Source organism: Caloenas nicobarica, chromosome 3 (assembly GCF_036013445.1).
Source record: "Caloenas nicobarica isolate bCalNic1 chromosome 3, bCalNic1.hap1, whole genome shotgun sequence".
NCBI lineage: Eukaryota > Metazoa > Chordata > Aves > Columbiformes > Columbidae > Caloenas > Caloenas nicobarica.
In genome coordinates this window covers 71,570,618-71,593,741 of record NC_088247.1, presented here as the reverse complement: position 1 = coordinate 71,593,741, position 23,124 = coordinate 71,570,618, and the positions used below count along the sequence as shown (strand labels likewise).

Below are 23,124 nucleotides of genomic sequence, written 5' to 3'. Positions count from 1 at the left end.
CTCCTCTCCCATGCTTGTGTTCAGAGGAATACCCACCCATTTAGACCTAAAAAGACTGTCCTGGAAGTGAGCCTATTTAAGATTAGGAATGGAGTTTTATAGGAATACATCACTTCATTTCCTAAAACAGTTTTAGAATATTTTCCTAGCCAATTCAGTCACACAGCTGTTCTCTTCACTGTTTCTACACTTGCAGTAAAACCTGCCCCTTGCATTTTATTGTAAACTTGAGCATAACTATTTCCTTTGGGTTCTTTATAGTCAGTCGTTACAGTACCAGAAGGGATGAGCTACTTACCAGCTCCATTAGCACATGAACTTTTAGCTTCAGCGCAAACGTTCAACTCAATTTTTCTGTTGTGTGAACCACTGATGGTATAACCAGACTCTCGCTTTAGTGATGTCAAATCAAAGAGGTGGCCTGTAGGCAGATGAAGGAATAATTTTTATATATATTTATTTTTTTTTAATTGAAAAGCAAGGCATTTTTTCCTATGAAAAGCTTTGGTAACTTAATTTAGTAGGAAGGTCAATCAGTTTCTACTTGAGTGCTAGCTTAGAAAGGCAAACAGTTACTATTTCATATTAATAATCAGAGGTAAAACTAGTTTCAGAACTATAGACTATGTTCCAAGGGAACATTTCTATCCACCAATAAGCTTATTGGCCACTATCCAGAGGATGCATCACACTGCCCTGTTCTAACGAAGTCCCTCAAGAACACAAACACAGTGACACTTCCAGCAGCCTCTTCCACATACAAAATCCTGAGGCCTCCTCCCTACCTGTTGCAGGATTGGTTACCCGGCAGTCATTTTGCACATTGCTTTTAAGAGGACACGCAGCTGCGGTGAACCATAAGAACGTATAGTCACAATCCTCAATGGCCGTTATAAGTTCCGGCTTCGATTCCTAAACATGAAACAGTGGTGAGAGTGACACCTCTACTGAGTGATACTGTAAGATTGCATGCCACAGGATTATCCCTGAGCCTCTGGCTGAGCTCAATGTGAATGCCAGTCCTAGGACCTAACAGCCCATCATGGTTCAGTGAATTAACCCAGAGTATTTAACTGTGGTTATTTCAAATATACAAGACAGTACAAAAATCACTATTAGGAACAACAAAACTGATGAGAAGAGAGCTAAAGGCAGTCTAGCTGGGCAACAGAAAATCCAACATGTGAGGGTAAGACATCTCAAAGAGAAGAGTACTTAATGGTAAGGCACACAGATGTGCAGGAGTTAAGAACTACACAGCCAGTAGCATTATTTACTACTTGAACACAAATGTGTTACAGGTTGGCAAGTGTTTCAAGACAGAGAGAGACAATTTGAAGCTATTACTGATGATAAAAATCTGTGCTAGCAAATCATACAAAACGATCTCTCAAACTGCTCTGCATCTAATGCTTACAAGACTGGCTCCCATCCAACTACAGACAATTAGGGAATGGATGAGAACTGTGTACCATTCTCCATACACATACAGTGATATGAATAACTCACAAAAATATTAAACTCCACCAGGAGAAGCCCACTTACAATCTTGCTTTCATCACACTTGAGGCGCAATATTGTTGTTTTCTTGCGAATTTTATCTGGACACTGCTCCCCATTAATATATTTCAGAGTAGAAATGCCGTTTTCCCACCGGGGACCATCAGCCACTTCCCCAAGACTTGTACACTTTGCACCCTCCATGAGGGAGGCAGCAGCATCAGCAGGACAGGAACCTATACAGATGAACAAAACCTGCATTATAACTCCCACTGTTATTAGGGCTTACTTGTCTGGAATAAAACTCCACTCCTCTGTTTTCAGGTATGTCACGGCTGATCTATCTCCAATCCACTGTCCAAACCATACTCACTGGGGGGGTGTTTTTTTCCCCAAAAGTAGTAACAGCTACTACTGGGGAAGGAGACTACTACAGAATGAAAGGTTGGAGTCTGTTCCCTGGTCTTCCACTGCGAAAAATGTGGAGTCAGTCAGAAGATGCCATAGAGAAAATTCTGAAGTTAACATCTTGCACCAAAACAGTATTTTAATCTTTAAGAGCTATAGTGGACTTTGGATATGGACGGAAGACCTAGAGTGCTGAAATTATCAAAAGAAGATAAGAGCTGGTAGTTAATCTCATCTGCCCAGCAGATGGAAATCAGGCCCACAATCTACTTTTCCTTCTGGTGCTGAAATTACACCACGGTCTCCAAATACCTTATTTTGTGATTTTTTCACTCTGAACAGCAGCCAGCAGTACTGTCCTACCACTTGTCTCCCCAAGCTACAGGAAGAATATATATTTTTTTGCTCTTACGTGCAGCACCATATGGTACTAAGGGTTTGCAGACATTAATATAGTATTTCTGTGTAGAAGCAGTTAGAGTAATTGCCTCCCAATTCTCTCTATGTCGTGTCAGAGATGAAAAGTCATAGAAGTTTCCTTCATCATCCCTGTGAGAAAGAAAAATGATTCAAATGAAGAGGCATTAAAAAATATATATCAAGAAATTCTAAGTTACAATTCTTAAGTTACCGCAATAACTTTTAAGCAGAGTATCATAATGGAAAAGAAATCTGCACCAGACTCATCACTCTGTACAAACCTCAAATTCAGTACAGAGAGATACCATTGCACCAGCAACCCCCCCAGTAACTCTCCACATGCACACAGCCCTCAGCCAAGACAAGAGTAATTCTGACTTTTCACTGAAGCCTGCAGGCTTTCAGTGCATGGCAAGCACAAATGCATGGTTAAAGCAGATTGTTTTACCTTAGGGTAGAAAACTATCATGCCAGATGTTAAAACTCTGGGACAATTATTAGCCACATTTGATTCCACTTAGCAAATCTTAATGAGCTAGTATTTGGTTGTGACAGAAAGCGATTACTTTTTTCCTGGAGCTTTGTTTGGAAGTTCCAAATAGACAGCAGTTGTATTCTTGTTTAAACTAGCTATAGTTAAATAGTAACTAGACACTTGTAACAACCTAAACATACTCAAGATTTCAGCCACCAATAACTGCATACCAAACGGTCCACTTTGATACTAGGCTTATTCCCCAGAAGAAGCTCAAATAAAGTATTTTTCTTCCATGAAATTAGTTTTAGGAAGCACAAATTGCAAAAGTTACTTAAAATACATTGCACTGGCATTGAATGCCACATTAGCTGGCTACTGACTCAGTCAAAACCCAATAGCTGAAGTGGCAGTATTCCACTAAGTTGCAATAAGGCTGTATTTGTTTCTGTCATCATACAGCTCCATTTCAAGTTTGTGGAAAGAACTCACTTGTAGGAGCACTCAGTAGATTTAACAGGTGGGCAAGCGTACTGCGTATGCCACTCAAACATGTAGGTGCAATCTGGAGTTTCCTTCAAAAATACAGGCTGAAAGAACAAAATACAAAAGGAATTTACTTTCTCATTTAGGTACACCAAAGCTACCAAACTGTCTCATTCTTGCTTCAACAAGATCCAGGAACTTGTATTTACATATTATCTTAGGAGCCACACTGTGCCTCTGCCCTGCCAAAAGCAGGGCTTCTCCCAAACCGAGTTTATCCACATGCACATTTCTGGTCAAAGGGCAGCCATCAGGAGCTTCTGCCTCCTCCATGAAGAAGGGCAAGACCAAAAGTAACTCTAGGCACCATTGTTTTAAAAACAGGAAGGGAAGCACAAGTATGGAGAGAGACATAATACCAAAAACAAGTAATCAGCTTATTTTGGTCCAGCCATGTAATACCTGCTTTCCTGCAGATTCACCCTCCTAGCTTTTATTTCTCAGAAAGAAATGGCTGTTATTTCTGAGAGAACATCTCTTCCCAACATCAGCAAGAGCTTTGCTAATAGTAGGCATCCCTTAGGGGAACAACATGCCCTGACTTTCCTAGGGCATGACAAAGGTACCTTCCATAAATCGGAAATATTCCTCATCTTTTATTACCTCACAGTACGTTTCAGTCTCCTGTCTAACCTGTAAATGATTAGGCAGTCCTTGAAGGAAGCTAGATCATGTTCTTTGCCTTACCCTCCCACACGCTAAGAAGAGGGTAACCCTGGAAGACAGTACATACAGGAAGTATATGTTTTGAAACTAACCTCAGATGTAGTCTTGTCACAATAGAACAATATGGCAGTTGATCGTTCATATATTTTATGACATTTTTCTCCACTGGTGTAATTAATCATTATTAAACCATTTTTGAAAGTCAGTTTTTCTGTAACCAAGCCTAGAAGCAAAGAGTTGAGAAAAGTAAACAGCTAATCCACTAAATACACATGACTGCAGTAACACTTCTGGCAACAGGGATACATAAGACAGCAATAACACGCACAATAAAATATTGATAGAAAGATCTCCACCTTCCTCTAAAACTTGTGACCTAGTTACTGAATGTGTACTACTCCACTAGAGCAGGCTCAAGCCCATTCCTAATTGTGTGTCAAGGTAACTATATACATGACATTTTATCTGCACACAAAGCAAAAGTGGTACATCTTATGAGATAAAGCACCCTACAAGATCAGCCAGAACCCCTCGTGTCACACAGTAGCTTCAATCCCATGCTGGTTAATATTCCCATTCTGTAAATTCCTTCCAGTCAAGTGCTATACCTGCTACTTTTCTGAAAGTATTGTCCATCTTCTTAACTTGACACGATGACACACTGTGAGCCTCTGCTTTGCAAGGTTCTTCTATTTCTCCACAAACTCTGAAGTAGTAGTCATACTCATCTGTACTCACTTTTATGTCTTTATTGGAAAGTGGCTTCAGGTTATAAACATGACCATACCTTGGATCCTTCACCTTGCAATCCTCTCCTTTAAAGAAAAGTTAAGAATTTAAAATACAATTTAATATCTATGAGCCATGCCAAATACACTTAAGACAATTAAGGCTTACTGGAACAAATGAAGCCACAAAAATGGGTAGCTGGCACTTCAGAGCACTAACACCGAACCACCATTTTAGTCCAGCTAAGCAGCTTGTTTTGGGAAGTCACCAATATCTAGAACTATGCAACTAAGCTACAAATGGAACATTTATTTTATAACTGTCATTAAAGCAAGATGCAAAGTCACACTGTAGTTTAAAAGATACCTCAAAGTGGCCTCACAGGTTCTTCCCTCAGCCATGCTGAAGGTTAAGTACAGAACAAGACACTAAGTCCAGCACATGCTTAATTATCTGGAAAGAACAGTGAGGTCACAAGGCTGAAGCAAAAGTTGTCCTAGATGTCAATCTTGCATCTTCTTTTAACAGCTATGAAGTTTGCCGAGTTAGGAAATAACTGATCATAGAAAGCATTAGCTACAGCTCACGGGTCTACCAAGATGCATACAGAAAAGGTTTGGGAAAAGTCTAGTTTCAGGAGTCTAATCAGCTGATATACATCAGTAACTTTGCTGCTGATTGAGTCCTCAGTTTTAAAGTGACCCTTTGCTCAATATTCTGAAGTTTTTAAAAAACCATCAGATTGTATCCCATGATTATTATGCTCCCCTCAATCACCCAACAAGTTGGTACCAAGTTAAAGACATCATTTTCTCTCTCTTCAAAAGCACAACTCTTGTCACCAGTGACCTGCACAGTAACTGTGTGCTACAGAGCAGCAGCTTGTAAACATTCCTCTTACGCCACACGAGATGACTGGTGGTTTCAATAACATCTAGGACCGTTGCAACAGATCCTTTACAGGAAGTCTGGATGTTTTACAAGGCATTATCTACAAGTTGCAAAAGAAAGCCTGCAAGGGCAGAGAAGACACCTGCACATTCAACTTCCCATCTAAGAGCCAACTGAGTACTCGAATTAGAACCTGTGATTCCTTCCTACATGCCCTGAAGTGAACTGTAAATCCTGATACTCTCCCTGCTGGTCCCTCCACCATTGTCTAACAAGGGTCAAGCTTACAGTGTAGCTTCCAGACATCAGTGAGAGAACAAGGAATGACTTGCCAGGCATAGAATCAACTGTGCTCTCATGAAACCCAATTTTTTTTTTTTTTTTTTTTTTAAGATTTACGTGACACTAGGAAGTCTACCTGTGATTTAACAAGGTAGTACTATAATTCAGAGACAGAACTATTACTTTATCTTCTTTCCCTAGACAGGGAAGTACATTTGCCTGTCATCTTAAGTTGTACTTTTAATGTTAGATATGACTCTTAGTTGGCTTAAAGATCAGAAGAGACATCCCTCCACAAGCCAACACCTTTTACAGAAAGATTCACAGGGCAAGAAACAAACATAGCTTCACTTCTTGCATAGATTTGTTTGATACTTTAAAGCTCAAATAACTACATTTACCTTCTGCTTTGTGAACAGGACAAGCTGCCAAGGTTCTCCAAACAAATACGAACTCACAGTCATCTTCTTGCTCAAACACCGGTGATCCCTACAGAAAAGAGCCAAGTGAAGGAGGCTTACTAACAATTACACTGCAAGTCTCAGAACGTATAAGCAGAATGCTCTTTTTTTTTTTCAGTTGCACAGTTTAAGACTTCTATAATCAAATTTCAGTACTCATTTTCAGCATAGAGCTTCTTTTGGTGGCTCACAGGATTCCACAATAGAGTTCACTGTTATATTCTATAGGCTCAGGAAAGCAGTTGTAAGGAGAGACAAAGGAAAAGCCTGTACACAAGATATTACTTTTTAGAACCAGCTTCTCCATTCCAAGAGGAATAAATGCTGTCTGTTTTGTTACAGTAAGTTCAAGCTCTAAAATCCTCATTAATAGCAATTGGCACAGAAAATTACCATTGTTTGATCACACTGGAAGATTATACGTGTAGAATAACGCTGTTTGTCTTTGCATGTGTCACCATTCAAGTAAATAATGCTTAATGACCCATCAGTAGCAGCCTGTGGGTTTATCTGAATGACTCCAAGGTTCTTGCTTTCATCAGTGTATTTCACACAAGATCCTATGGCACCACCTACAGGAAAAAGAAAAAGCTTGTATTTTAGTGCAAGGCTTTGACGACCAGAGTTAACTTGTAAAATAACATACCAGAGTAACTTTAAGAGAGCTTTGAGCATTAAAGCAGACTGTCTCAGACTCCTGAAGCAGAACAAAAGTGTCTTCATAAATAAAGTTAGAGACATGGTGTGCCTAAAGTCTTTGAGGAACAGAACAAGTTACTCTCCTGCATTCACTGAAATCTTTAAAACTGCATTAGGTTATCTGCTCCCACAGACTGATAGAAGACTACAGCAAAAGTTTAAATAAATCAAACTGGCTAGAAGCACAGTGAGACATGGCATAAGCTTCTCATTCTGGCTTCAGTTAGGAGGCTTCAACGTTTAACTTTCCTTCCTTAAAAAAAAAAAGAAAGAAAAAAAAGGATACTAGCAAATACTGCCCTCAATGCATTTTTCTGAAATGCATTTTTCCAAAATGCATTCCCACACATCAACACAAGAGTCCTGATGAGCATTAAGTCTGCTCTCCATTTGAGAAACTCTCTCTATTATACCCTTGACATACCTCACTCACGTCTATGCAAGTTCAGTGATTGAACAGGCATGTAAGGTCTTGCATCAGAAGGCACAAGTTAAGAAATGCTTGCCACTTGGCTTACCAGGGCATCCAGGCACGTAGGGCAAAGGCTTGCAGACATTCAAGAAAAATGTTCGCTTCTTTGCTTCCTTTGAAGTGTCTATAGCAACCCATGGTTCCCCTTCTTTGCTCAAGTCACTTAGGTCATACTCATTGCCAGCAGCATCTGAAAGAGATGTGGTACATGCAGTAAGCTGAAAGATGACCTATTAGATACTTGCAGCAGTAGTGGGTTTGAAATGATACAAGTTTCACTGATGAATACGCATAATTCAAAGTAATTTTCAGAATCACATTAGATATGCATGGAGAGAAGGTGCTGTTGCCATAAAGCGTAACTGCACCAAATGTAGAACAGAGTTCCATGGGCAGTTACTTCCCACAAGTAACTACTCCACAATTCACAGGCGTGTTTTTCCAGAGGCCAATACTAAATTGACCCATTTTCTTCAGAGTTGGGCTGAAGAAGCACCCAGTCATGGTAAGGATTAAAGGTTTTCAAAGCCGTTATCAGCTCTCTTATGTTTACCACTGTGATCCACATTAGCTTCTTGCCCATCTTCGTAAGGTAGGTCTGCTTCAAACAACTTACATCTTCTCTCTCTCCAACATTTGTTGGACTGAACCCACCCAAATTCCAGGTACTTACCTGTAACCTGGCAGTCTACAGGAGCAGGAGCACAGGCCAGAGCTGTGTGAAACTCAAAGAAAGTATCATGGATGTTCAGTGCACTGTTTATCTCTTCACGCACAAACTTAAGCTCTCCAGGATATGAATCATTACATATGAAAGTCACCGTGAACGTGTCTGATGTTCCTGTAAAACAAACACTTTTCTGCTGCTGGTTCACTCAGAAATATTACAAGTTTAAGCTAACACTTGACTTCAAAATTTTCTAACAGTTTCTTATTACTAACTGCCTCAAGAAAAACACTACCTTATTTTTTGTTTCATTGATTGGTTTTGTTTAGGGTTGGTTGTTGTTGTTCTTGTTGAGGTTTTGTGGGTTTTGGTGGGTATCTTCTGGGCTTATTTGTTTGGTTTTGGTTGGTTGGTTTGTTTGTTTTATTTTAGCTGCAAATACACAAGCCTTCTTTAGACACCCGCACTGAATTGCCTAGCAGCCACAACTGCCTCTCCAAATGGGAGACCCAAATGCTTTGACATATTTCAAGAGCACGATTACCTTCTCTGAACTGTGCTTCCTAGGTCTTTGACATGATATATTTGAAAAAACTGAAAACCTATAAAACGCCAAATCAGCTGTACCAGCAACCTGTAAATTACACCACACATAGCAAAGTTTTGGGTTCAGGGGTTTTGTTTGCTTGTAAGAAGTTCAGTGTAATGACTGTACTGACGCTATTTAAGCAGCACATGTTAAGTCCTCTTCAGTTCTCCTTTCCACAGCCCACATGAAATGGTAGAATTATGGAGAGGAGTAGTATTTGTCATTGTATCTACTGTTATCAAAATGGTAGAAGCTCTCAAAGCAAAAATACAGGAGAGTTCAATCACTTGTTTCCCATCGTATATTAGGTACAAAAATGTTACAACTGGGAAAATAAGATATATCACCATAGCAATTTGTACAGGGGATGAGCACCTGAGGCTCCTGCAGTAAAAATCCCATTTTCCTAAAAACTTGTTGTTAAGATGTCACACGCCTTTGTATGAAAGCTCAGCTTCATTACAGCTGGAGATCAGGTAAAAATCCAAAAGCGAGATACACATCTTTCATTATCCTTATCTGCGAAACAGACTTAAATTCATGAAGTAGGTGTACATGAAGTACTAGAGCACTTATTCAAGAAATTCTATATAAGAGAGCCATGACCTTTCAGATATAAACAACTTTACAGCATTATTCATGAAACTAAAAGTAATGACTGGACATAGAGAGCCAGAGTTCATTTTGCTTGTTTTCCCAATTCGACTATCCATTCCTCCATGCAAGGAAAAATATTTTTCATCTACTCAGTAAGGAAAACAAAATCCTGTACTGTATTTGGTCTTTTTCCAGAAGGTTTCAAATGCATTTGTATTACTGAAAACTGAGCCATTAGCATTCTGCATGATCTGATTTCTCCCTAAAATTTTCATATGAACTAGCTTATTTAAGTGACTAACACCAAGACCAGCAGGTTTTAGTACATGAACAAAGGGAGGAATTAAGACTATTCACAGAAAGTTTGTACAATATCAGAATCCATTGCCACTGCATATTTCCTGAACTCACCTGATTGCACATGAAGAGGACCTCTGTAGGTAAGAGTCAGAAACCCTTCACCAGAAAGATACAAGGTTTTGTCCAATTCCACCATCCTCACTGACGTCAGATTTTCTGCTTCACATCCAGCAGCTATTTTGCCATTGACATTACCACACATCGGCATGGGTCCACAAATGTTTAGCTAGAAGTTTTGAAAACATGTGGGTGTACACTATATTAACTGTATCAGAAAAATGAGGTCCACAGAACCATTTCTACATCAGTAGAACTCAATTGTCATGAACTATTTCGAACATACGTCTGTCATTTCTAGATTGCAAGACAACCAACTATAACAGAGGAATCACATCCTCAGTCTTCAGTTTACAGGGTCCACAATTCTCCCCACTAGAAGTACAGGATGTGGTTTAGCAAGTTTATTCTTAAACTAAAAAACGCTGCAGTAGTATCTGTGGACAGCCTAGGACAACTGATACATGCAGATCGCATTAAGGCTTCCACTGTCCATTTCTTCAGTACCAGCAAATAAACCGGTATTATGCAGAGTCCATAACTGGAAAAACATGCATAGCCTCAAAAGTGCAGCTACCTTACGTTTGCTAAGAACCAGAAATTTGATGCTTTTAAGATCATCTGAGATGAATCAAGTTATCTTCCATTCTTCCCCTCGAGCACAGTACTTCCCTGTCACCTCAAATTTCATGAAAGGACTGAGTCAAAGCTCCACTTGCTCACTAAGCAAGACTGGAAAAATGCAACAACAGCATCTATAAGCAGTAAACTGTATAGTCAGAATCCTTACCAAGAATTTCTTCCCAATGCCAGAAGCCATATAGCCCTTTTCAGAAGCTAATGGCTGCAGATTGAACAGAAAGCCGGTGTTTGGATCTCGCACAGAGCAGGACTGGGGGAAAAAAAAAATATATATATATTACGACAGCATTATTTTCTCCTTCTGCATTTCTTCTGCTTAAGTTTTACCTCTAACTTGTTTAAAGAGCCAAAGTAGTGAATTACACACATTCCTAGCCTGCATACCAATCAGCAACTTAATTTGGGCAATCCAAATACAGCTCTCGGGGTAGCAACACTTCATTCACTTTTGTACAGTTGTCCATTGACACCAGCTACATATCAACATATCAAAGTGCAATTTAACAGATGGCATCCATCAGGTTAGCTAAGAGCAAGGAAATTTTCATTGAGGGTTGTTTTTACACTGATGTGCTTGAGACCTATAAAGTGTAATAGAAGCAACTGAGTAGCTCAGGGTAAAAAAAAAAAATAAAAAGCGCCTCATTTGATGATCTATACACAAAAATAATATATATCCTCACATATGAACTCAGTTTTACTAGCAACCTTGTAAGTGAATGAAACATTCAGTGCCACAGCTAGTAAGTTGTTCTCTCAAGAGAGCACCTGAATACTTTGGTCAGAAGCTACACATCTCAGGAACACTTCAAGAAGAAAGAAATAAGATATCACAAAACTCCATCATGATCAACTTCAGACTTCACTGTAATTAGTTTTCTCATTTAAATGCAGCAACCAGAAGAGAGAGGAAAAAAACCCAGTATGCTGAGATTATGAATACAATTATCTCTCACTTTCTCACCTGAGAATCATCTTTTGTTTCCTTGATTGGACACGCAGCCTCAGTTTCCCATAAGAACGTGGCCACACATTCCTGAATAGCTATAAACCGCGGGCTGCTACTCTGGAAACAGATTGCAGAGAGAAGACCAGAATAAATGTAACAGCCAACACCTTCTCATGTTTGAGATTCCACTTCATCAGAAACTGTCAGTTTTTCTAAGAGATTTAACTACAAATGCACACAATTCCCATCCCGCTTCCCTCTCCCCTTTGAAGGTCACTGCTGAGAACCTTGCCTAGCTAAACACTTAGCATGTCATGAAGCTTTAGCAAAGAACCGAATTGGACATCCAACTATTCCGATCAAATTCAATACTGAATCCAGACTTGCATAACCAGACCTTGCTTCAGTCTTAGCTTTGAAAAGTCTTCCACTATAATAAAAGGTAATAGAAGTATTAATTATATACACTTCATTACAGTGTTTTCAGGCAAAAGCAAACAATTCATAACTGCTCCAGGTCACAGATTTTCACCATACCTCTTGGACTGAAGGTGCCATTTATGAAGGGAATATGACCTGCAGATTCACAAACCAGCAAGAATGAATCTAGCCAAGCTTCAGTCTAGTGATCCCCTCGGCCTAAACTTCAGTATGTGGAATTGTATCAGCAAAAGCTTTATAGATTGAAGAATGTATTTAGAATCAATAAGCTACAGAGGATGCAGAATCTAAGCCTGCAAGATGCACTTTACAATATTCTCCCTCTTAAGAGGGTCTGCAATGTTTGCATGTATAATTCCTCAGTCTTAAGTCCTCATGTACTTTTCATGCTAATTAGACTAGTCTGAAATACCACTGTCCACTAAGGCAGTTTATTTTTAACTAGTTCTTGCTTATGATAAAATACTCAGTCTGAGGCACACGCTTCTCTAACATCTAAATCAGCTTTGGTTTTATATTTTTATTTTAAGTCCTCAAGAAGTCTCCCTTGTCATGAATTTGCTATACACTATACATCTTCATGTAGCTTCACATTATATGATGGAAAACCTATGATGATGAAGCAACACCTAAAACATCATTTGTCCTTACAAGAGTGCCCCTGGAACAGATGAAGTGGATGGTGGTGGTGTAAGTAGTTTTCTTTCCATCAGCATCAATGCACACAGAGCCATTTGCATAGGTTAGAAAAATGTGTCCAGGTCTTTCAACTACAAGTTCTTTGCTGGCAACACCAAGATTACTAATAGAGGTGACTTCAGAGTAAGAAACCTAGAAACAAAGAAAAGCATGTCAGCAATTCTAAAGTCAAGTGAGGACTTACAGTCAAAAAGAAAATACCTACCACAATAATCTTGTCTACAGAAGGTTATCCTGAGAGCCTTGAAGATAACAAAGGTGTAGAGATCCCCCTGTGTTTCTCCCCACTCTGTACTTAGGTTTCATATATTTAACAGACAAGCTTCACAAGCCCACATGGTTTGCTTTTTATTTTTAGTACAATAAGGTGCCCATAGTGCCTCACAACAGCCTTCCTCATCTCACCAGCTACAGAGCTTTGGAATTTAGGGAGGTCTGTGCCTCATGCACAGTAAGTAGGATTTAATTTGTACAGCCCTTTAAAATACAGCATGTGGAAGCCTCCAGGCATTCTTAGAGTTGACCTTAACAAAGCCTAAAAAGCACTAGCAGAAGCTTTGCATCAGAACAATAGTAGTTGCTAGTACCAAGGTCCAAACTAATCTTCACTTCTACAAGATAACTGGTGTTTCCTATTTTTAAGAAACTACAGGGTGATTCAGAAAGATGGACCCAATTTCAAAGCAATAGTGATTTCAGACTGGGTCCACCTTTTGAAACACCTTATATTTTAAATTAGCAACAGCGACAAACAGAATACACCTCCAAAGCAGCTCTGTCCACAAAGACTTCGACTTTTTTTTAACAACTCTGCAACTAGGTTGACGCAAAGTGCTCACTTTTTACTCCAGTGTCTTCAGCAATGAAGTAAGCAAGCCCTAATGTGTCTTCACATGTAAAGTAACCAGCCTTACACAACAAGGACTAATGCGAGCATGGGGAACTTGTATTATTTTAGCTCAAGCGCCACGATAGTGCTGTTCACTCACACATGCTCTTCAACAGTGTGGAGGCAAGGTGTTCTCTCTGTTTTACATAAGGAATTAGGACAGGTTGGTGAGCCTCTAGTTCAGCTTTCCCTATAGCTTTGAGCAGCACTGAAGCCAGGCCTCGGGCAAAGTGTCTATCCAGTCTATCAGCACAGTCTTATGACAAATTGTTACACTTCAAGGAAACTTAGAAGTAGAAGCCCATAACCACCAACACTCCCTTTTTTTTTTTCCTTGGCAATTTCTGCCTGATTGTTCCTCAAAGCCAAAGAGAGCTCAGAGGCACGGGTGATGAAGAATCTTTAAACACATTTCTTCTACGGATCAATCTAAAACAAGCTGGAAGCAAGACATAATATCCATGAGAGCGGCCTGTTCCAAAAGCAATGGTGGCAGTCTCCGAGACCACAACAGTTCACACAGAAGAGATGCACTTTGTCTACCTCTGCAACACAGGACAAAGAATCATGCACATCAAACTCATTGGAACACCTGTAAAAATTCAAGCTTTGGTCTTTGAAGACGTGGACAGGAGGTCTACCACTCCGCCAATAATTATGCCAAGATTACAGATCCACACATACCACTGTATTTTGCACAAAGAAGCCAGAATTCATGTGCCTGTCTTGCATACCGCTTGGCAAACCAGCTCCGAGCTGGTATGGAAAGGCTACTCACATGATCATGCCGATATTCCATCTGACAGACAGAGGCTCGCCGGTCACATCCTGGGACAGCGAGCAGTGGTCGACAGACGTTTATGTAATACTTCTTGCGCTCACTTGCTCTTGAATTATCCATGGCATACCAGTTTTCACCTCTCTTCTCAGATTTTGCTAAGCTGAGCAGGAAGAGAAAGTTCTGCAATAAGACGACATTCTTCATAGATTCTGTCTAGCTTTCTCTGTCAGTCTCAAGAAACAGAGCAACCAACCCCTTCCCCTTATATTTAAATGTTACAATTAGAAAGAATACTTCTTGGAAGTAGAGTATGCTTGACAAAGTAATATGGTTTTATTAAGCAAAACTACCCCACAAAGTCAACTTACATCATAGGAGGCAAGTCAGCATACTAGAGGAAAATACTGTCTTTTATTTCAAGATACTTGCAGTTACGATCATTACAACAGATGAAGTTTCTAGTGCTGTCTACACAGAAAACCAACTTCATTCAGTGCTAAGCCATCAGCCAGAACACTAAACCAGAATAGCCAAGTTACGTTGTATATGTTACCTTCCTACCTTGACAAGTCATATTGATCCATGGTGTTGGGATCAGTCACAACACATTCCAGTGGCATTTCAGGACAAGCATGTTCAGTGTACCACCTGAAGTTGTAGGTATAGTTATCTTCTATCTAAAAAAAGCAGAATAGATCAGTGAGGCTTTCCACACAGAACAGTCTGTGAATCACAGCTACTCCTTTATATGTTAAGCTTGTTATTTCCCTTTGGTTTTGGGATATACCTTCTCAGATTGATATCTCTAGGTGTGTTTTGTTGTAGATCCTCTCATTTCCTGTGTCAAAAGCACTCTTTCCAAAAATCACAGAACCGAGCAACTAGAACAATGTAACTGCTGTCTGCTGCGTTACACAATGCATAGTCCTACTACTTATTATTTCTCAGTGAGGTTTTGTTTGTTTCTTTCTTTTTTCCAGCTAGAAATACAAGACGATCAAAAGCACCAGTAATTACGCGGCCCAGAGACTAGAGAAGAGTGAAGAATCTGGATCCAGGTGAAGAGCTCACTGTTCAGTGGTCAAGACAAGTATGGTTGCAACAAGAGGTAGTTATTTCTCTTGGTATATCTATTTATTAGTCTGCTTTATAGATACTGGGTATTTCTGTCCTTGAACCTGTGCTTGCACTGGCCTAGCAACAATTATTGTCAGGATCTGGGGATGGAGATCCTTCCCTTCTTCATATAGAACTTCTTACCTGGTATTCAGGCTGACCTATTCCAGCCTGACGGTCACACAGGAAAGTTATAAGGGTAGATCGTTGCGTTTTCTTCTCATTATTGTATGCTGTACCATTTTTGTAGGTCAACTGAATCAGACCATCGTAATATGAAAGTTTGGAACTGGGCAATCCAAGACTCCAAACCTGATCCTTACTAGAAAAGAGAAAGTGGGCTTTGAGATTGAACAGAATGCAAAATTAATTCTCTCAAGATAAGTCATCTGTAGTAAGCACACAGGTGAGTTTGTAAAAGACACCATAAGACAAAAACATTAAATAAGGTTGATTAGACATAAACAAGCTAGGATGAATAGAATGCTGCCAAAAAGAAACTTAAAACATGAACAGCTGTCTTTCTTTGAAAAAGAAAGGGAATTGTACCTTGCTTAGATATCTAGAAAGCTTTAACACTCTCTTCTCTAGAAGAGTGACAGAAATAAAGTTCCTGTTCTCCAGAGTAGAATTCAAACTGCAGACACCATAATGCTGTGCTCATACTGGTTCCACGCAAATACATGGAAGACCTAACATGCTCAACAGCAAGTCTTCTCACTCAGGGAAGAAAACTGCCTGCACCAGCTCTTAGCTCAGGACCAGCTTTAGTTCAGAAGCGTTTCTTTACTCTGACTTAACACCGGCTCTAACAGACCGAGTTTGACCATCCTGCTCTGCAGGTTTTCAGTGTCTGCAGTGAACTCTCCTTGGCTAGAAGTTAACTGAGATAGAGCCAACTACAGCTGTATGTGTTTGCACTGTACCATGTCTCTGGCAACAGGCTGACACAGAACCTGAACTGTACAGACACTCAGACATGGTTTGTAGAAGGTAAGAGCAATGACGCTGTCAGAGTAGCAGTACACACAGGGACTGGGCCTGTCCAGCACTTTTAGCAAAGGAAATACAGAACACCCCCCAAGCTCTGGGCTCCACCTCTGCACAAGGCAGCCACTGCTCATCCCCAGTGCAGCAGTGCTTCTTTAGGCTAGCTCTCGGAAGCCAGATGACCCTGAATACAGATTGTGGTTTGGCTTAATAGAGCTGCACCAGTTAAGCCACAGCTTACAGTCCCTACAGGAAACACAAGGAGGAGCAATGGACACACTCATTCAACCTCAAAAGCTAGCTGTAAGAAAGATTACAGGGCGTGCACTTCACTTGAAACATTTGGCAGCATAATTACTGCACTACCAAATAATATTTTACATGCAAATTACCTGAATCTGTTGCAGGCAGCACAGTAATTATTTTACATGCAAATTGTTCACTGTTACACACAGACAACACAACATGCAACAAGAAATCTTCTATTACAGACAAGAGAAGTAGAGTTACCTCTGTGTTACTTGGCATGCTGCTGATTTTGTGTGACACAACTCATCCGGCACACTGCCACAGACATTTATGTAAAACAAATATTCAGCAGTATTAACTATATAGTGCCCATTTTTCTTGGCCAGAGGTGATAAATCAAAAGAGAACCCTAATCAAGAAGGAATAAACTTTATCAGTTTAATTTTTTCCTGCCATCTCTCACAGATGTTGATTCTATCAGTCACACAGCTAGTTCACCTCCCCCCGTATAAGTCGTCTTCCACACAATTATTGTTCCAGAAACAATCTGGACATACAAAAAGCACGTTTTCTTATACAGAGATTTACTACATTAAAATATACATTACACCTATTTTCCTCTACACACACTAGGAGAATATTAAGTTCATGCTGCTCTGACCTTCCACACACGTTCTGAAAACTGCTGTGCTCTAATAGGTGCTTACACTTAGGCTGAACTCACTTTATTCTTGCACATCAAAAGGACTCAGTGTTGTGACACAAGTTCTACCCCTCATGACCCTCCGATTTGCTGAACATAAATACATACCTGCCTGAGGATCAGAGACTTGACAGTTATCCCCTTCAGTTTTAGCCAGGACACAGGCAGCAGCAGTGTACCAATCAAACGCATATGAACATTCACCCTCAGACATGAGGATCGGAGCACTTTCTAGGTCACCTGATATCACAAAAGCAAAGTGTTACATGTACAGTCAGGCTGCCAAAAGGAAATTGGAATTTGAGCCTAGGACCACTAACTGCTCCCCAACAGCAGACCAAGATTAACTATTATAGTACCTCTCCTCTGCAAATGAGGAGTAAACAGAACCACAGGTTCTTTGCATCCTCTTCTCCACAATAGAAGTTTAGCCCAGAAGTAAAGATGTACTGCTCAGTCTGCTCCTGAGTACTACCACACTCTTCAAAAATTGTTTGCTTTGGTACACGAACGAAGCAACTGCTTTATTAGGAAGTAGTGCATAACCTGATCCTAACAGCCAGCACACTTGGAGGATTCAGCTTCTTCAGACTGAGGTAGAGGAATACAGGTTTCCCATTTCCCCAGTAGTTGGTTAAACTAGCAGGCTATTACCAACAACATTAACAACTTCTGCAAACGCTTCTGCTTTTTGTAAACTGCAAGCAGTGTAGACACAAAACGTATTTACTGGAAGAGAAGGTTCAAGTACCTAATCTCAGTTCAGAACCTGTCCTTCCCATCAAGACAATCTAGGGATAGAAAGTGCTTTGTATAGCTTCCAGGTATTTGTGGAGCTTTAAACGCTTAAACATACTTTCATCATATTTGGGAGCATCTTAGTTCAAGAGACTTAAGAGTCTTTAAAAGAGTACTTGTATAAACGGCGAACAGAGCTAAATACTTGCAATTACACTCTGATCATACTAGTAAAACAACCACAATGCTTCAGCTTTTGCACAGAAGGAAATAAAAGACAAAGGCACACGCTAATATTTAGCAGTCATGTCTGGACATATTAAACTCCAGTTTTTAACTGGATCAGAGAACAAGGTATGGATATTCTCACCTGGTCTGCACATTAGAGTGATGACAGTTTTGATTTTTTTGTTAACGCCACAGCTGTCTCCATTTGAATAAGTAAGTTGAATATTTTCTCCAACCTTCTTAGGAGAAGATACAAATGTTCCAAGATTCTTAGTCCTGTTTTGTTTATCTGTAAAGACAGTAAAATCACTTTTGTTTCCCTGGAAAGAAGTGAAGTTCACACTATTAAGGTAATATTAACTAGCTAAATGGAAAGTCTTAAGAAAGCATACCATTTGGAGCTTGTTTTTACCTCAACAAAACCATGCTACAAAGCCTGGAGTTCTTTAGTTAAAAAAGGCAACTTGCATCATTCTTCTAATGCCTTTGAGAATACTGGATAAACATGCTCCTAATTTCTGTTTCCTCAAATAACTGAGGGCACCCAAGGCAGCCGACCCCATTTGCAGAGGAAGTGCCAAGCCTTAAAAAAAACCCTAAAAAACAACACATAGAAAGAACCACTCACACAACACCAAAATAACTCACCTACAGAACAAATAGCAGCATCATCCGGGCAGCTGGAAGCTCCTCCTCTCTTCAACACTTTATGGCAGACATTGATGTAATAATGCTTCCTCCCTGCCTCTGAAAAGCTACTGTCCACAGCTTCCCAGTTTTGGGCCGACTCTGAAATACAGGGGGTCATTAGGAAAAAGTCATCCAGTTTAATTGTTCTATCCTCTCCATGTCAAAACGCCTTTTTTATCACAAAAAACAACCCATGTTTAAAACAAGATGACAGCAAGCAAGGCAGTCATGGATACAGCTACTTTCATATGGCACTCACTCCTTTTGGAATGAGGGAAGTGAACACCAGTACCCCAGAAATTCACAGAAAAGCAAAAGCTGATTAATCACGGAATCATTTTGGTTGGAAAAAAAGACCTTTAAGATGTTCAGCTAAAGAACTGCATTAGAGATGACATGTAAACTCAGGACAAAAGTAACTGAAAGTTAGTTGTCATTGCCATACCTGAACTGCGGGTCAGAGGTGACAAGTCATAGTGTTTTCTCTTATCAGCAGCTCTGCAGAGGAGATCTTCTTTCTCTTTAACGCATGCATATTTTGTATCCCAAGTGAAAAAATAGGTGCAGTCCACTTCACCCGTAAACACTGGAGTTCCTCTGCCATCATTGCCTTAACATTGAAGATGGATAAACAGATGTTAGGTTGCCAGTGGAGCAGGGCAGAAAAGCAAGGAGACTTGAGGACTAGTAATAAGCAAGGAAGATAAAAATCCTTTTACTGCATAGGACCTGCGTTTGTGGTTTGTTTGTTTGTGGGTTTTGTTTGTCTGGGGTTTTTTTGGTTGGTTGGGGTTTTTGTGTGGTTTTCGGGTTTGGCTTTGTTTGGTTTGGTTTTTGTTGGGTCTTGTTTGGTTGGGTTTTTTGGTTTTGTTTTTTCCTGTTGGCTAAGAAGTGAGGCTCTTTTATACCTCAATATTCTTGATCAGTGTAAATTTAGAATCTCAGTGCTACCACACAGCACAAAACAATCCTGGCAGTCATAGAAATTAGTGCTTACTCTAACTATATTAATTCCTTGTGTTAGCTGTGGCTCAAAACATGCATTCCTTTGAAGATAAGGTCTACTAGCAAGCACAGAAATCAAACCCTGAGCAGAGTCATCACAGCTTGTTAAACTCACCTGCTGTTTCGTTACACTCAAAGTTTATGACGGTCATCCTCTGAAAGCCAGAACTACATGCATCCCCATTCGGATAAATTAAAGTGAGATCCCCATCAGAGTATCTGAGTAAAAAGTCAATTTTAGATAGAAACATGGGATCAGACACAATCGCACAGTGTTCTTCATGTAACAGAAGCCACACTCTTGTTTATTTATTGTCTCAAAGGGAAAACAAATGCTTGTTCAACATTAATACTGATGTCTCTACTTTTCATGAGTTTGTATAAAGAACACTCTAAAGCTATTCCAGCTGTGGTGGAATATCTGTTCCCATTAGTTTATTGCATGGTGGAAGTAGTCATGCTTCCTGGAAGATCACTCTGACAAGCCTGTCACATGCTTACAAACAGAATGGAAGATCAGATCTAGGCGAACAATCTCAGCTTTGCAATCTCATGCAAATTATTGTCTCCATATGCCATTTGGGAATCCTGAACTTCAAAAAAAAAAGACCACAAAACACTAAATCCCAGACCTCAGCAGTCTTGGATATGATTAATGCATGCTTTTGCAAAGAAAGTAGAGATGCCCTCTTCTTGAGGACAGCTTCTAAAACATCTGATCCTGCTGCCACTTTACACGCAAAACTCGAGGGCAAGAGGCAGCAGAGCACAATCTGCAATTCTGACAATAATGTCAGTGAAAGTTTTTTCCCTGTCTAGGCAATGGCCTCTACCAATCTCATCTGCTCCTTTGTTCGCTAATGCTATCCTGGTATCCTGTTAAAGATTTTCCACAAAGAACTGAGCAAAAATACTTGCATTTTGTATCAAATACTGCATAAATGACAAAAAAGGGCAACAAAGCAAGAAACAAAGATCAATCAATCTGACACATCAGCAGGGCTAAAGAGCCTTTACACACCTTAGGGTTTGGTTCTGAAATCTTCCTGCCACTTTTTGCTGGTTATTTGAAGATTTTACTTGGCAAGATGAAGTGTATTCCGTGTCATCCTTGCAGTTACCTGCAGTGGTTTTCCCACATATATTCAAGTAATAGTAATACTCCTCTTTGTCATCTTTGGCTAAGTATGGTGTGACATAATCTGGATGCATAACAAAAGGAAAAGTGTTCTAACACACAGCAGAACAGATGTAAAAATCCAGATAAATTCAGAGAACATTTTTCCTGTCTCCAAACACGGAACTGGAAAACTGGCCAGTAACACTACAAACAAAAGAAAAATAGTGAGCTTACCTGGAAATTGAGTAAGTGGTCTTAAATCAATGGAGATATCATGTTGCTCACTAGTCAGAAGACAGCTCTTACTCTCCAGGTAATCCCTGTGACAGGCATACTCAGTAACCCACTCAATTTCATATCGGCAATTTGTTTTTGCTGTGAGTTTGGGACCTGCACTCTGATACAGAAGTGAACAGAATTTAAATTACAAGTAGACACTTATTTGAAATATGATACTTAAAGCAACAATATCACATTCCTTGAGAGTCAGTAATGACTAACTTCACCTGTAAAGTACTTAAGAGGTGCAAACATTGTCTCTGGACTCTCAGAAAAAGGTGTTGAGAAGAAATAAAACAGCTTTTATTAGCCATGTGGCAAACTATTAAGTCTAAATAGATGTAAAGTATCAGGCGTTAGCAGGAGGACAGCTGAAATAACAGTACTTTAAAAAGCACTTTTCCTTAATGTTGATGGCAAACAGAGATATGTGAGCCCAAACTGCTAAGCAGTGCTTGAATTCTGTTTGCCTCAGAGGAGTACTCAAAGAGGGGAGCAGAGATCAAGTGTCTTCTGAAGGCAAAGCAGCCTCTTTAGACATTGGTGTTTTAGCAGCCTTGAGTCCCTCAGATTAAATCAAGACAAAGACATTTGAGAATTCTTTAGCCAACACTTCTGTCAGATGTGTTTTCTGTAGTGAAACATTTTCATACCTCTGGAAGAAGAGGTAGTTGTGGTTTTGCACACTTCAAGGTAAAACATTTAGAAATTCACTTTGTTTCATAAATCTGTATTTTTGCCACCCACTACAACAACAGGCAGATACACAGGTAAGTATCAGATAAATGATAGGCACAAGTAACATTAGCAATACTACTCATACTACAAGTGTGCATCACTGCAGTGAGGTACTAAAAAGCAACAGCAGAGAAAGGCCTATTGTTTGTTTCTGCAGCAATGAGAGTGAAGTAAGGTACCCATCTAGGTCAGATGAGGGACACAACATTAAACCAAAGATTAGCCAGATAAGAGTTCCTCCTTTCACTAACCTGCAACCAAAAGCATCATAATATGAAATGGCAGAGCATGAGCAGTAGCCTCCCTGGCCCAATTCAAGGAATGTGGGTTGCTGAGATTACCCAGCATCACAAAGTGGTCATCATACTGCACTGAAGCAAGGCTAGAACTGTGTCCTGCAAAAACTGAGTTGCTGCTTAACAATAAAAAGTTTAAAGTTAAAAGGAGTTCTGGAGCCTGCTTAGTAAGTGACAGACTTCTGCCATGCAAGGACACTTGCTAGCTATGTTTTTCCTGAGGAAGGCTAGATTATTAAAGAAACAAGTTACAGACAACAGCTATAAGCATGCTCAGCCTGACTGATCACGGAAAAGTGCTCATTAGCAAGCAATGCTGTACACCAAGGATTAACACTATACTAACTCCATCCTATTCTCAGATAAAAGCTTTGAACCCAGAAAAGGGCAACCAAATTCACGAAGACAAGAAAGAATACGCCTCCCGGGAAATTTTATTCAAGTTCTTTTTTATTTCTTAAGTTCTAGAAGGACTTTTTGAGGAGTATATTTAGGACCTCACACTCTTCACAAGCTGCGAACGACTAGCATTTCTGGTCTCTTCAGCCCTGAATAAAAATAAAAGACAATACACACAAAAGTTAAAGATCAACCATTTAACACAAACTAAAACAGGAAAGTTACCTCTTCTCCCCTCTTTGATGGGCAAACAAAAGTGATCGTCACTGCTGGGTTATGGCCTAGGCAGAAATCTGGCTTTTCTTCATCACTATATATTTTCTCATAACTCAATACCAGCCTAGAAACAGAAA

The 23,124-nt window shown here is 39.8% G+C and overlaps 1 protein-coding gene across 1 annotated transcript in view; it reads right to left on the bottom strand.

Moving 5' to 3' along the window:
• Positions 1-23,124, bottom strand: part of IGF2R (insulin like growth factor 2 receptor) — a 59,339-nt gene that overhangs the window by 16,656 nt on the left and 19,559 nt on the right. Inside the window, exons 7-33 of the mRNA XM_065631146.1 lie at positions 22,997-23,111; positions 21,294-21,456; positions 20,961-21,141; positions 20,055-20,158; positions 19,380-19,544; positions 18,893-19,033; positions 18,387-18,533; positions 17,387-17,518; positions 16,837-16,984; positions 15,481-15,658; positions 14,782-14,897; positions 14,218-14,380; positions 12,503-12,682; positions 11,426-11,527; positions 10,610-10,711; positions 9,814-9,988; positions 8,223-8,390; positions 7,596-7,739; positions 6,772-6,950; positions 6,319-6,406; positions 4,624-4,830; positions 4,108-4,238; positions 3,296-3,393; positions 2,321-2,457; positions 1,546-1,736; positions 786-912; positions 299-421 (exon numbers count right to left, since the gene is read on the bottom strand). Of these exons, the coding sequence (XP_065487218.1) occupies positions 299-421; positions 786-912; positions 1,546-1,736; positions 2,321-2,457; positions 3,296-3,393; positions 4,108-4,238; positions 4,624-4,830; positions 6,319-6,406; positions 6,772-6,950; positions 7,596-7,739; positions 8,223-8,390; positions 9,814-9,988; positions 10,610-10,711; positions 11,426-11,527; positions 12,503-12,682; positions 14,218-14,380; positions 14,782-14,897; positions 15,481-15,658; positions 16,837-16,984; positions 17,387-17,518; positions 18,387-18,533; positions 18,893-19,033; positions 19,380-19,544; positions 20,055-20,158; positions 20,961-21,141; positions 21,294-21,456; positions 22,997-23,111 (3,905 nt within the window). The remainder of the gene's footprint in view (positions 1-298; positions 422-785; positions 913-1,545; positions 1,737-2,320; positions 2,458-3,295; positions 3,394-4,107; positions 4,239-4,623; positions 4,831-6,318; positions 6,407-6,771; positions 6,951-7,595; positions 7,740-8,222; positions 8,391-9,813; positions 9,989-10,609; positions 10,712-11,425; positions 11,528-12,502; positions 12,683-14,217; positions 14,381-14,781; positions 14,898-15,480; positions 15,659-16,836; positions 16,985-17,386; positions 17,519-18,386; positions 18,534-18,892; positions 19,034-19,379; positions 19,545-20,054; positions 20,159-20,960; positions 21,142-21,293; positions 21,457-22,996; positions 23,112-23,124) is intronic.